General features: G+C 39.5%; 1 protein-coding gene across 4 annotated transcripts in view; it reads right to left on the reverse strand.

The window, feature by feature from the left end:
- The window catches only part of LOC101849526 (WD repeat and FYVE domain-containing protein 3), a 129,632-nt gene extending 121,181 nt beyond the window's left edge, over positions 1-8,451 (reverse strand). The window contains exons 1-8 of one of the 4 annotated variants that reach the window (XM_035968222.1): positions 8,324-8,451; positions 6,186-6,399; positions 5,619-5,742; positions 4,983-5,257; positions 4,017-4,209; positions 3,260-3,446; positions 2,281-2,447; positions 231-254 (exon numbers count right to left, since the gene is read on the reverse strand). In XM_035968222.1, the coding sequence (XP_035824115.1) occupies positions 231-254; positions 2,281-2,447; positions 3,260-3,446; positions 4,017-4,209; positions 4,983-5,257; positions 5,619-5,742; positions 6,186-6,374 (1,159 nt within the window). In that variant the 5' untranslated portion in view covers positions 6,375-6,399; positions 8,324-8,451. The remainder of the gene's footprint in view (positions 1-230; positions 255-2,280; positions 2,448-3,259; positions 3,447-4,016; positions 4,210-4,982; positions 5,258-5,618; positions 5,743-6,185; positions 6,400-8,323) is intronic. The other 3 variants (XM_005092445.3, XM_035968223.1, XM_005092446.3) reach the window with 3 other exon arrangements.
- Between the last annotated feature and the right edge of the window lie 3,915 nt (positions 8,452-12,366).

A 12,366-nucleotide genomic window follows, 5' to 3' on the forward strand; every position in this document is an offset into this window, starting at 1 on the left:
TCTCTCTCTCTCTCTCTCTCTCTCAATACAGAGTGTGTATGAAACCTCAACCAGTTACAGTGATATATAAAAGTCACATTTGTATACCATGCATGCACAGGTAACAACTTCAAGTAATAAGTCCGAGTTTTCCACAACTCAGACTGGCAGCTCAAAGGTCCCTTCAAGCATACGATAGATAGATGAGCCATTCTAAAGAGACTATGGAGCAAAAATGAGAAATACTGCACCTTTATCTGACTTTCTTTTCTTCTCTGAAAATGTAAGGTGTCAGAACAAATAAAAGTAAAACATAAAATATCATAGCAAAACGAAACTGTGAGGTAGTGCGCACAAAAATATACAGCCACATACACTTACAATGACCATGCGTACATGAGTTAAAAAAGGTGGGGGGGGGGGGGGGGTTGAAGGAAAAAAACCTGGCAAAAACACAAAATATTATATAGCTAAATAGAAATTAATATTGACTATATGGATGAAGAAGAACCACAAAAAGCTCTGAAAAGTTTATCAAGCACAATTATATACACCTTGACCAGAAACCATTATTGTTTGAAAAACTACAGCTGTACAACTATCAACATTCCATGTTTTCTCAGGTGAAAGAATAGAAAGGGAATCTTTTATCAGAAATTATATCTACCACTTTAATCCTGAAAACATAATTTCTCTTTTTATTTAAAGTTCCATTTTAGAAGGACTTTTCGTCTTTGATTATGTAAAGTAAAATTTCACCGCAAACTAGCTCCTTTAATTTTACAGAAAGGTATTATCCATCAACAAAGGCATCATGAAGGACAGTCTGATTTCACTGCACTCCTTTATGCCCACAGAGATCAAATAAAATGACAAAGGACACAATGTGCACGAAATACACACTTTGTATCTAACAAGAGGCAATCAACCTGGTCAGACACAAGCATTTAAGATCTCTTCAGTAATTTCCATGCGTCAAGGTTCTAAAACAAGTATGTTCAAATGGGAACCACAGTACTTTGGTCCAATGTCCAGCATGATTTCGGGGGGTCACCCACTTCTTCCACCCACTGACCCACTTGAAATATTCACAAATACATAACAACAGTGCTTCTTGACTCTGAACTTCATTGTCATTTGAGATAAAGGCCCAACATTAAGTAGTTGAGCAGGTACAAGCATTATCAACACCTCTAGGTCAATCAGTGCTGATAACACCAACTCGTAGGATGGAAGGCCCCCTCAGGCCTACAACGTGAGTCTGAAATTGCTGATATGAAGACTGTTTGTCCCTATACCTGATACCACTGCCAAAAATACATTCTCACTGATCCAGTTTCTGCTATCAATGTACGCAAATGGGGGGGGGGGGGGGGGGGGGGGAAGGAAAAACTGAAACTATTTTAAATTTAAAGCCTCTGAGCCTTGACTCAGGAGGGAAACAAGACATTAACCCATAATCTTAATTCTGCACATCAGTATTCGAAAAAAAATTTCTCTTAAAGAAAAAAAGAACAAAATTTACAACCTCGAGAGTGATCAGGGTCAAACTAATATCAGAGCACATAAACATGATATAGACTCCACACTTATCTGCACACACACACATTCTCAACACATCAGAGTCACAGTGGCATTGGTTGGTGGTTAACACTCAAGAAGGCACACAGAAATCTACACAACTTTTAAAAAACGAAAACCTTGAACGCAAATGGTAAAAAATTAAAAACTGATTTCTTGAATACAATAACATTCACACTGAATTAACATAACAGTCTGTGAGCTGTCAAAGACAAATGAAAAAGCTATCATGCAACACACATTCGATCTTTTTAGTTTAGTGAGTGTTTTACGGCACTTGCGACACAATAAGGTCATATAAATGCCGCAGAATAGATGTGATACAAGAGAGTAACATACACAAAAAGAAGGAGGAGAGATAAGGACGATAGATGTTTGATAGGAAAGAAGGAGCAAACCAGACCAGAGCACCCACAAACCACCCACACACATTAGATCTTGCAAAGATTACCAAAGTGCTTCATGTTGAATGAAAGCAGTCTAAAGAACATGAAACTTTGATGCACAAGAATACAACAGAAGTAACATGCATAACTCCTCAATGAGGAATGTAGAAAGTGTGGCCAAGTTGTAATCAACAAAACATCAAAGGTCAAATTAAAGAGTGCAACTTTACAAGGATTGGACAAAACATGCTGAAGGCAACTTTTGAATGGGGAAAGCAGTTAACACAAAAAAAAACCAACTAAAAATTTTTTTTAAATGCTTTTTAAACCTTACCTTTCCCTGATGGGGTGGGTACGGCAAATCCAGGCATCTGGAATAAAGATCCGGTATTACTGTGGCTGGGCTTCATCTCGGTGAAGCCACAGGTGGTGAGAGAGCCCACTAAGAGGACCAAATTGCGTAGTGCTTGGACTGACTCCTCAGCACTGTCCTGCTCCAGCCTGGGGGAGGAAATGCAGTAAAGAAAAACCCATTACCAAACCAGTCTTATGTGGATGAGTGGAGAGGTTGTTTTTCTCAATCTATCAATGGGCTTGTACTTATAATTATCAGACCATTGTCACTTAGCAGAAAGAGGAAGTTGAGTAGATACAAGTCGTTCCTAATTAGAGAAATTGAGAAAACAGCCATTGGGGGCTATATTGCAACTTGTCCTTCTTCTCTTGCCAATATAATGGCACAAATAGTTTCTTTTAAGAATTCTGAAAAGTGCTTCTTTTCACTGTCCAGAAAGTCCATAGCTGGAAATGTATGTGAGAAATTTTCTCTACCAACACTTTTTCACCTTGGCAGACGCTCTCACACAAAACCCTTTCAGATTCGGTTATGAGTATATTTTACTGCAACCACTTCTCACACTGACACACACGCAAAAAAAGAAGGAAGACAAAATTTTGCTGACACTTATACACTCTTAAGAAAACGACCTAGTGAATATTCTAACTAACTTGCATCTAGCTGAATACATATAAACTGATATCTAGGACTGTCTACAATCCTTTTATATTAAGTTCCTAAATAGTCCAAGTAAATTGACCAACTGACACCAGTTGATTTCTCTCTTACTCTCCAATGCAATAAGAGCAGCCAACTCAAACTCCTATACATACTTTCGGGCAATCTCTGACAAGAGAGCAGAAATCAAATTACAGCACAACAGAAAGCATGTACTAATGTTAGAAACTGAGAATGCTGTGCCCTTTCTAAGAATATTGCACAAAAGACAAACAAGAAGTTCAAAATTGTCTCTTACTTGAGCAAAAACTCTGAGAGGAAGACATAGCCCTGACATGAGCGGAAGTCATCAAGAAGGAGCTGGGAGACTTCACTGGAATCTTTCAGGAAACAGAATACTGTAACAAACATCTCAACCAGTTCCAGCGGTGACAAATCCTGAGCCCGTTGCATATTTTCAATACAGTGACGTACACAGCCTTTATCTGAGGACAAATATAGAGGCAAGTAATATGCAAGCCTGCTGACAAAATGGCAACCTTCATAAAATGCTATCCATAAAGACTACAAAGTGAGCAAGGGAGAATGTTGCAATATCTTTCAAAGATTGAGACAATGTTTACTGTTACTAAAACACAAACTGACCTACCATATAACAATACTTGATTTTTATAACTTTACTCTTAAAAGCTTCACTCACCATTGTAATATTGTACAAAACTGCTGAAATTTTTAGATTCTTAGTTTGTTCCCAAACACTTGATATCCAAGTTTTTACTAGAAAAAAAAAGGAACAAGCAAGTACAATGGAATGTCAAATGAGCAGAAATCTGATATGTGAACAACCTTTTCACGAACAAAAACACAAAAGAAATGCAACTAATCCCAAATAAAAGCCATCCTTTCATGGCCCATGTATAACATCATTCTAAAGCAAAATGTTTTTCTTTTAGGGGGGGGAAAAAATGAGTGTACATCGTTGCAAACTGAAAATACACAAAAGACAGATTGATGATGGTTCTGAAAATCTTGTTTAACAACAAACAAATCCTCACCATGTATGTATGAAACAACGTGTTGAGTCAGCCCATGTCGAGACAGTGTGACCAACACTTCCCCTGCACTCTGCCTCCACATGGCATTGTGGCGCGGACACCAGCTGGTGATGGCACTGAACAGCAAGCTCAGGTCATCCTTACGTGCCAACTCTTCTGCTGGAGATGCATGATTGCAGAGACGCACCAGAACCTGCAGCATGAACACAGGAAATATCATAAAAGATTATCACCTGATCTAACAATATGTGGACAAAGAAGGAATATCCTATGATTTCTTTGATGAGCACAGAATGGACAATCCCTTCTCACTTCATTTAAACACACTATGTTCATGCAACAAAGACACTATGAAGAAACTATAACACAGTATAATTGAACATGTAATAAACTTTAACAGAACAATATCTGCACCTTGCAAACAAAAGCAAAGGGGTTTTTTGACAGTTTTTAAGCTAAAGTGAAACTTTATCTCTTACATTATCGAATTCTCATAGCATGTTTGGACCATAGGGCCAAAAGTACACATAGGAAATAATTAAACATAAATTTTCAACTTGTATCGATCCAAGTAGCATTCTACCATAGACGAAGCCACAAATGTCTTTTCCTAAGACTTATTATGAAACTGATTATCTTACTGCAGTTGAAACTGTCTAAGATGACCACTCATTGTCAAGGAGAGTAGTGGGCACCTTAGAAAAGTGGCCGTCTAACACAACGTCATTCGAATGTTTAAAAAAAAAGCAATGGAAGAAATTTGAAGTAACCGTTAGTACAGGTGGTTGTCTTATACAAGTGGCCATTAAGAGCAGGTCCAACTGAACTTTATTTTGTCACTTTCAAGCACTCTAATCACCCCCTCCCCCTACCTCCCTTCCACAAACTCTCAAAATCAGCAGACACCCTGAAGCAAGCAGCAGCGTAAGAGAAAACTACGAAATCTCAACTAAAGAATAGTCGTACCTGAACAAAGACTTTTTGCAGTAAAATCCTCCTCTCCATGGGTGTGAACTCACATCCAGGCTGCTTCTCGTCTCCATTCTCTACTGGTGGCAGGTCAAAGAACAGGTAGAGACACTTGACCAGTGTGGAAGGTAAGGAAGCAGCAGTCATACAATCAATCAATGTGTTGCCGCCCAAAGACAGAAGATTGATAGCAGTGAGGAGCATCCAGCCATTGCCATTTTCAATAGCAGACTCTATCTCTAACAGCTGAACTATTGCACAACTGGCAGCCTCTGAAATAGAAAAACAAGCAAGAGTAATTTCTCCCATACAGTGGAATAAAGTTAGATGTTATATGTTCTACAAGAAGCTGCTTCAGCCTTAGAACTCAATGTGCTCATCTTTTAAATGCTGTGAGAACATCGATAAAACAGGCTTGAATTCACTCTGATTTTTTCCAAATTTTGCATCCATGAACAAATGAGTATCCTAAACATTCCACAATAAGACCAAAAACAAAATAACCATACCGAATACAAAACTTGAATTCATCAACTACAGAAAGAAGAATCTGAAAAACCTTGTGTTACACGATATCAAGATGTTTGAACATTGACCATAAAGTAGCACCCTTTTTATAAATCCTTCCTATACCTGTGGATTGATTTGATGCTCTTCTCCTGATCTCTGTGACCATTAGTTTAGAGACGTGGCTGCAGAACTGTAGGATATCACTCCATTTTTCAGTCATCTCATTGGACTGGGTGCTCTCAAACACCTGGAAACATGATGAGATAAAATTCAATAAATTTTCTAAATTACCATTACTTATGTAACAAACCTGTTTGTTCAGTAATTCACTGGCAACAAAGACTGACAACAGTCAATATCAGACCTCTACTCAGTTCGTAAAGGCATAAATTGAACACAAACTACATATATAAGCGCTCCATTACTCATAAAATCCATGGAAAACCAAAAACTTATTTTACGAAAATATTGCATTACATAAAAATCCAGCTGGCTCCAAAACAGACATGATTACTATCATCCATCAAAACAACACATGACAAAGACAAGAGACAAGACAAAATAAAATGACATCTCCTCATCCATTATGATTTGAGCATTCTTCAACTTCAGATTAAAAGCACACGTAAAAAAGAAGTAAATTCTAATCTCATCTGATTTACAACCACTAACTGACCACAAAACACTTACCTTTATAAACAGTGGCAACATACTGTACAACTTCTCCTCTTGGTTCCTCTGTGTGGAATTGACTGTCGGGTGCCTAAACTCTGTGAAGAGCTTGCGTAGGTGCATGAGCCCCAGGCTGTTATCCTGTGCCTGGCCAGCCTGGCAGTCTCCACCACCACGCTGGCTAAGCATCTTCTTCATGAAGCTCATTTTGGCTTCGGTTTCAGTGTGGCAACTGTGTAAATAACAAGACCGTACAAGATCAACTTCTATAAAGAAAAAGGTTAATCTGTTTCTGATCCAGCAATGTACTTGTTTTTCTATGGTCTCTAGCCAGTCATGACTTGTACTACTTTTAGTCACTCATTCTTCATATATCTAAAATGTTCTGAAAAAAGTCTGAAGAGAATAAAACAAAACATTGTAGAATCTCTACACAGTTCCTGGAATCTAATCTCTTACATTATGAGAAGCAAAAATCAGCCCTAGGCTTATTATTGGGTATTTTGGGCATTTTAAGCTTTTATAGGCCCTATATCTCATGCAAGGCTTTTCATTAACCAGGCTGTTCAGGGCCAAGGTAGTTATCAAACATAACAGCCTCTTCTGATAATCTTCTCCCGCCAGACAAGCGTATTCCCCCCGCGGTAGCGCCACTGACTGTAGTGTCTTTAGGCCATTCCCAAGAGGGGGACATTTCTCGTTCAAGCACAGTAGAATTGTAAATGGGCTGATTCATGTCACGCTCATAACTGTGCCTGATCTACAACAGGGAGCTGCTGCTTTTTCTTTCCTAATCCTTACTATTGTCATTTTTCCTCTACTTCTTTTGTATGTTTGTCACTCTCTTGTGACCTGCTATTTCCGGGGTACCTTGATAGTCGAAGCAGACCTTGTTGCTGTTGAAGCTAGAGAGGTGAGCAGAACAAGTCTGATTCCTTGTAAAGACTTCTCCGTTGACACCCACCCCTTAGCGCTCATATGCCTTATATGCAGTTGCGAGCGCCGTAAAACCCTCTACTATAAAGAAAAATAAAGGAAGACAAGTGTATATATGGCCCTCTGTCACAAACTGAGATTTCCTTTGCCTTTACTTCATCCACCTACATGCCGTTGCTACTACAACACTGCCGACTACAGCTTCTGATGATGCCCAAAACCAGACACATTATATCAACTTAGGTAAGATTTTAAAATGCCGTACTAGCGGATCGGACTAGATCTAGATCTACTTTTGCCTAGGTCATGACAATCTTAGGAATTCATGACTTTCCCCAGTTTTTAAATCTCTCTCAATGAAGAATCTATGACCTATAGCCTAGATCTATTCCTTAGAGGTTTGTCAGGGGGGGAGACCCCCCCTTAACCCCACCCTCCTCCCCCTTCCTTTGCCCCCCCCCCCCCCTCGTACATGTACAATAATATGAGTGGTCGGGTATTCTTTATCTCCCTAAACTTACACTTCTGAGGCCCATACTCCATAAAACTACTTTATTTTTTAGTATTAGATCTAGAATCTAGATCTAGATCTAGATCTAGATCTAGATCTAGATCTAGATATCTAGTAAACTTAAAATACCATGACCTAATCATTGACACACTTTGGCTTTGGAAAATCACCTGGACTTAGATCTATAATATAATATAGATTCTAGATCTAGACCTTTGATTCTAGATCTAGAAATATAGAATTAGATATCTAGATCTAGATCTAGAATCTAGATCTAGATCTAGATCTAGATCTATATTCTATATATCTAGATATCTGGGGGGCAAGAGCCTAATTCTAGCAGACAAAAAAAATGGGACTGACCAAGCTTCTCAGTCAATTCATTTGACCTCACGCTCAATGTACCATCACTTTTCAGCAGACAAAGCATTTGATGATGCTAATGCACGTTTTTAAAATAAACTATAGCTTTGTGGAATCATCTCAAGTCTTTTCCAAGTAAGCGACGGGTAGATCTAATCTAGTAAAAGATGACTTATTAGTGTAAGAGTTGGATGGTGGGGTGTCTTTGACTAGGACCTGTACATGTATAAAATGAAACTGTTTTGTTTAATGACGTCTTCATAAAAGCCAGTACAAAATAAACGCACGAAATCAGTTATGGCATGGCCTTGCCGATATTAACTAATGTGCACAAGGGCCCCCTTACCTGCTAGTACTAATTACTCATGGTGGTCTTGAAAGCACTCTATTGAAGGGTGGTTGTTTTGTTTGGAACCGTCAAAAGGCCTACCAGGCCGTCCATGAAGCAACTTCCGTAAATCTTTAATGCTTGCCAGGATCTTTTGTTTCCTCATCTTGCAGGACAAAATACACAACAACAAAATTTAGCTTATAGAACCCTAAAAGTTATCAAGCAAACATGTGAACTTGTTAAAATTATTAAAATTATTGGGTTCTTTTTGTTATTTTCAGTATATATATTCAAAGAAAATCATATATAACGAAATGAACCTTCGAGTACCAATGAGCATATTTGGCATAGTATTCTTCAGCCCATGAGGTGGCGCTACAACTTCCGCAAAAATACATTCATTGACAAGTTATAAACCCTTTGGGTTAATGTTTTGGTCAAGAAAGCTAAAGCTGAACATTTTTCACCTGTGTGGCATAAACTTAAAAACTGCCTCTTCTTCAAAGCCCAACTGTTCTAAAAACCAATCAGTTGAGACAATTTAAAAATTGTATTGTAATAAATACACCCTATCAGACCCTCAACCGTGTTGACAGACTTTTATTAGCTTCAAATACGTGTATTTTGGTTGACCACAAAAGGGTTGATTGCTGCGATGGCCGAGTGGTTTTAAGGTGTTACACTTGAAATCCAATAGATACCCGCGCACGTTCGAATCCAGCTCACGGCGTTGGCCTAATACATACAGTCATCGTTAATCGTTTTTGTTTTTTGCTTGGATTCTAATTACATGTACTTTACAAAGTAGGCCTAGAGGCTAATAATTTGAAACTAGATCTATATCTTGTTTTGCCATAAAAAGTTCCATCTCCTTCCCCACATCGACACTTATACAAAGCATGATTATATTAAACAACAATACAAAATGATAAATTAACACACAGTTGGTCAATATAGCTCGAGAAATGCGGGCGGGGAGGGGGAAAGGTAGAAAAACGATTTTGTGACGGTTTGATTAGTTATTTGGATTATGGTTTGTGGGTGGTTGGCAGGTGTTCTTGTGTGGCTGTTCCTTCTCTCCTATCAAACATCAGTCTTTCTTCCTTTCTTATGTATATTTTCTTGTTACACCTCTAATCTTCGGCACTTATATGACCCAATTGTGTTGCAGGTAGGCTACCGTAAAATTCTTTCTAAAACAAGATTGTGGTCCGTTCGTGAAATCCTGTCCTTCCAACCAAGTAAGTAGGCTGCTTCATACTTCATTCATACTTGTCGAGTGAGTGACCAGACTTCAGACTGGGGGCTCTCGTGGCCTAGAGGTTAAGGTGTTGGCCTCTCATTCAAAGGTCCCGGGTTCGAATCCGGGTAGCGACCGAAAAATTTTCTTCTCTAAAATTGTCTCCTTTCCTGCTCTCTAACAATGTTCTGTTGTCTGCTTTCATTTCCACTTTCTGCCCTCACCCCCTCACCTCCTTTGCCCCCTCCTCTGGGCTCCTGACTCTTTCTGCAGCCTTTCTACTGCTACTCCTTGGCTCCTCCTTACTGCTGTTTTTCTGCCACACCCCTGATCTTCTGGTAGGAAAGATCTACACCTAGCCTTCTCGGACAAGGGCGAAAAATCTCGGAGGGCCGTGTGCAAGTTGCGCACGTTAAAGATCCCTTGGTGGTCTAAAATCGATAAGAGTAGGCTTCGGCCGCCACCCGGGCAAAATTCAAAATTTCCTACCAACTGAAAATATTAGGTGTGTCCCGCGTGCTCATATATGACCTATGCAGTTGCGAGCGCCGTAAAACACTTTACAAAAACAAAAACAAAAGACTTCAGACTCCACCCCTGCCCCGGGGGGTGCAACTGACTGAAGTTGTCTTTAGGCCATTCCCTTGGAGGGGGGGGATAGTTAACAGGTTTTTTTAGCAGTAGAATTGTAAATGGGCTTATTATGCCATGCTCATTCATGTACTGTGCCGGAACAAGGGGAAACTGCTGCTTTTTCTTTCCTCATCCTTACTTTCGTCATTTTGCCTCTATTTCTTTTGTATGTTTGTCCCTTTCTTGTGAATTGCTATTTCCGAGGTGTCTTGATAGTCAGCAGACTTTGTGCTGTTGATGCTAGAGAGGTGAGCATATATGGGCTAAGCCCAAGGACCTTACAACTTCTGTACATAACCTCCTTGACTAAGCCTGATTCCATGTTTGGACTTCTTTGACATCCACCCCCCCCCCCCCTTTGGTGCTCATATAGTATGACCTTATGCAGTTGCGAGCGCCGTGAAACCTTACTAAAACTTTTTTTTAAGACTTCAGACTGCCAAAATCGGCTAAGCATCTAAGTTTTATAGAATACATTGGTTTAGGTGACGTCACTACCAAACAAATTATCCCCCTGGGTTTAATCCAGCTTTTCTGTTCTTTTCCAGAAAACGAAATGTAAAACGCGGTCATGCAGGAATAAGGATTCTTTTACTTGTGCAGTTTGTGTAAGCATATCATAATTATTTTTATAGCATATTGTCATATTATCATAAGCCTACATATTGTACTTTCTGGGCCTTTAGGAAAGAAGTATAATATCGTAGATGTATTCTTCGAGCTCTATAGCATTTTTCTTATTGACTCAACTGAAACAATACATGGATTTTTGAAAAGTTTTCCTTTCGGCTTGGGAAAGAAACTTGTTTCTCCTTCCTTTCGGTTAACCATTCTGAAACCCTTCCCATATCGCCAATGTTTCTCTAACTCTCTAACTCCCCCCACCTCTCAATCCCCCCACCCCCCACCCCCGCCCTCTGCCTCAACCACCATTAGGGCCAATAGTAGGACATCAAAGACCTATAATAACCTCATTGGCCTATACACTACACACATCGGCACGCCATACCATCTCTGTAATCTGAGCGCATCTTTCATAGGCTAACATAGATCTAGACTTTCACAGGCCTGTTATAGGCCGACTATAATAATACACACACGTGTATTCAGCGCCACGGCAAGGCGCGGAACTATTACAAAAGTCGGGTAAAAGTCTAATTACCCCCCCGCCCCCTCCTACCCTTTCAACCATCTACATGTAGTTTTTAAAAGTGAGTTAATCAGTTAAAATTGTAGGCGCATGACATTACTGAGACTTGAGACCCATACGTGGCCCCACATAGAGTGGAGACACCATGTGTGCACAGTGCTTAATTGGTCAAATAAGTTCAATTAGGGGAATCAAACGTCCTTTTTCACATTCTCATTGCAAAGTGCAATTTCTGTTTCAGATTCTTCTTTTGAGAACGACGCCAACTTTAACACTTCTGGTTTGACTACGAACAGTGACCGACGGGTTCGATTCCATGTATTGTGGGAAGAATTTTAATCGAGTAGGCCTATCTCGGTCTTTTTTCCTGGGACAAAGTAGGCATACCCCTATCATCAGACCGTGTTGGATTTGGACTGGCGGGTCGAAGCCCGCAACCTGAATGCCGGTGTTCCAGCCATCTTTGAATGAAAGCTGTTTTCCTGTGCGCTCTGCGTCCAACCCCGCTGGCACTTCTGTCCACTTGATCCGAAATGTACGAACTCCGGGTGTTCTTTGCAGCGCCCTGCCCTGCCTCATTTCCCCAGATGTTTAACTTTAAAAAACTATTGTTTTCAATTTTCTTAACAAACGTATTTATTTATGTTCCTTGTTCTGGCACTATGAAGGAGCCAGTTGACGTTTTTCTTTCAGTTTCTTTTTCTTTTTCCCATTTTTGTATATGTTTTGATTAAGACACAGTTGGTGTCTTTCGAGTCTATGGCACTTGTAGGGGCTTTATATACGGCTCATTAATTAAAATTAGTTTATTCCCTTTTCTGCTGTCTGTTTATTTTCTATAAATTCGATTTTGCCCCTTCCTGTTTTAACCTGTCTCTTACAGTCCTGACGTCGAAATCTTGCGAAAGTTAAACTCTTTTCTCTCCCTTCTAACTTGGTGTTTAACCAGATCTAATAAATTTTTTTTAAAACAAAAAACAAACAAACAAACAATCAACCAAGGACAAGTCAAACAGTTTCATTAAAATTTGCGAA

This window comes from Aplysia californica, unplaced genomic scaffold (genome assembly GCF_000002075.1).
Source record: "Aplysia californica isolate F4 #8 unplaced genomic scaffold, AplCal3.0 scaffold00046, whole genome shotgun sequence".
Taxonomy (NCBI): domain Eukaryota; kingdom Metazoa; phylum Mollusca; class Gastropoda; order Aplysiida; family Aplysiidae; genus Aplysia; species Aplysia californica.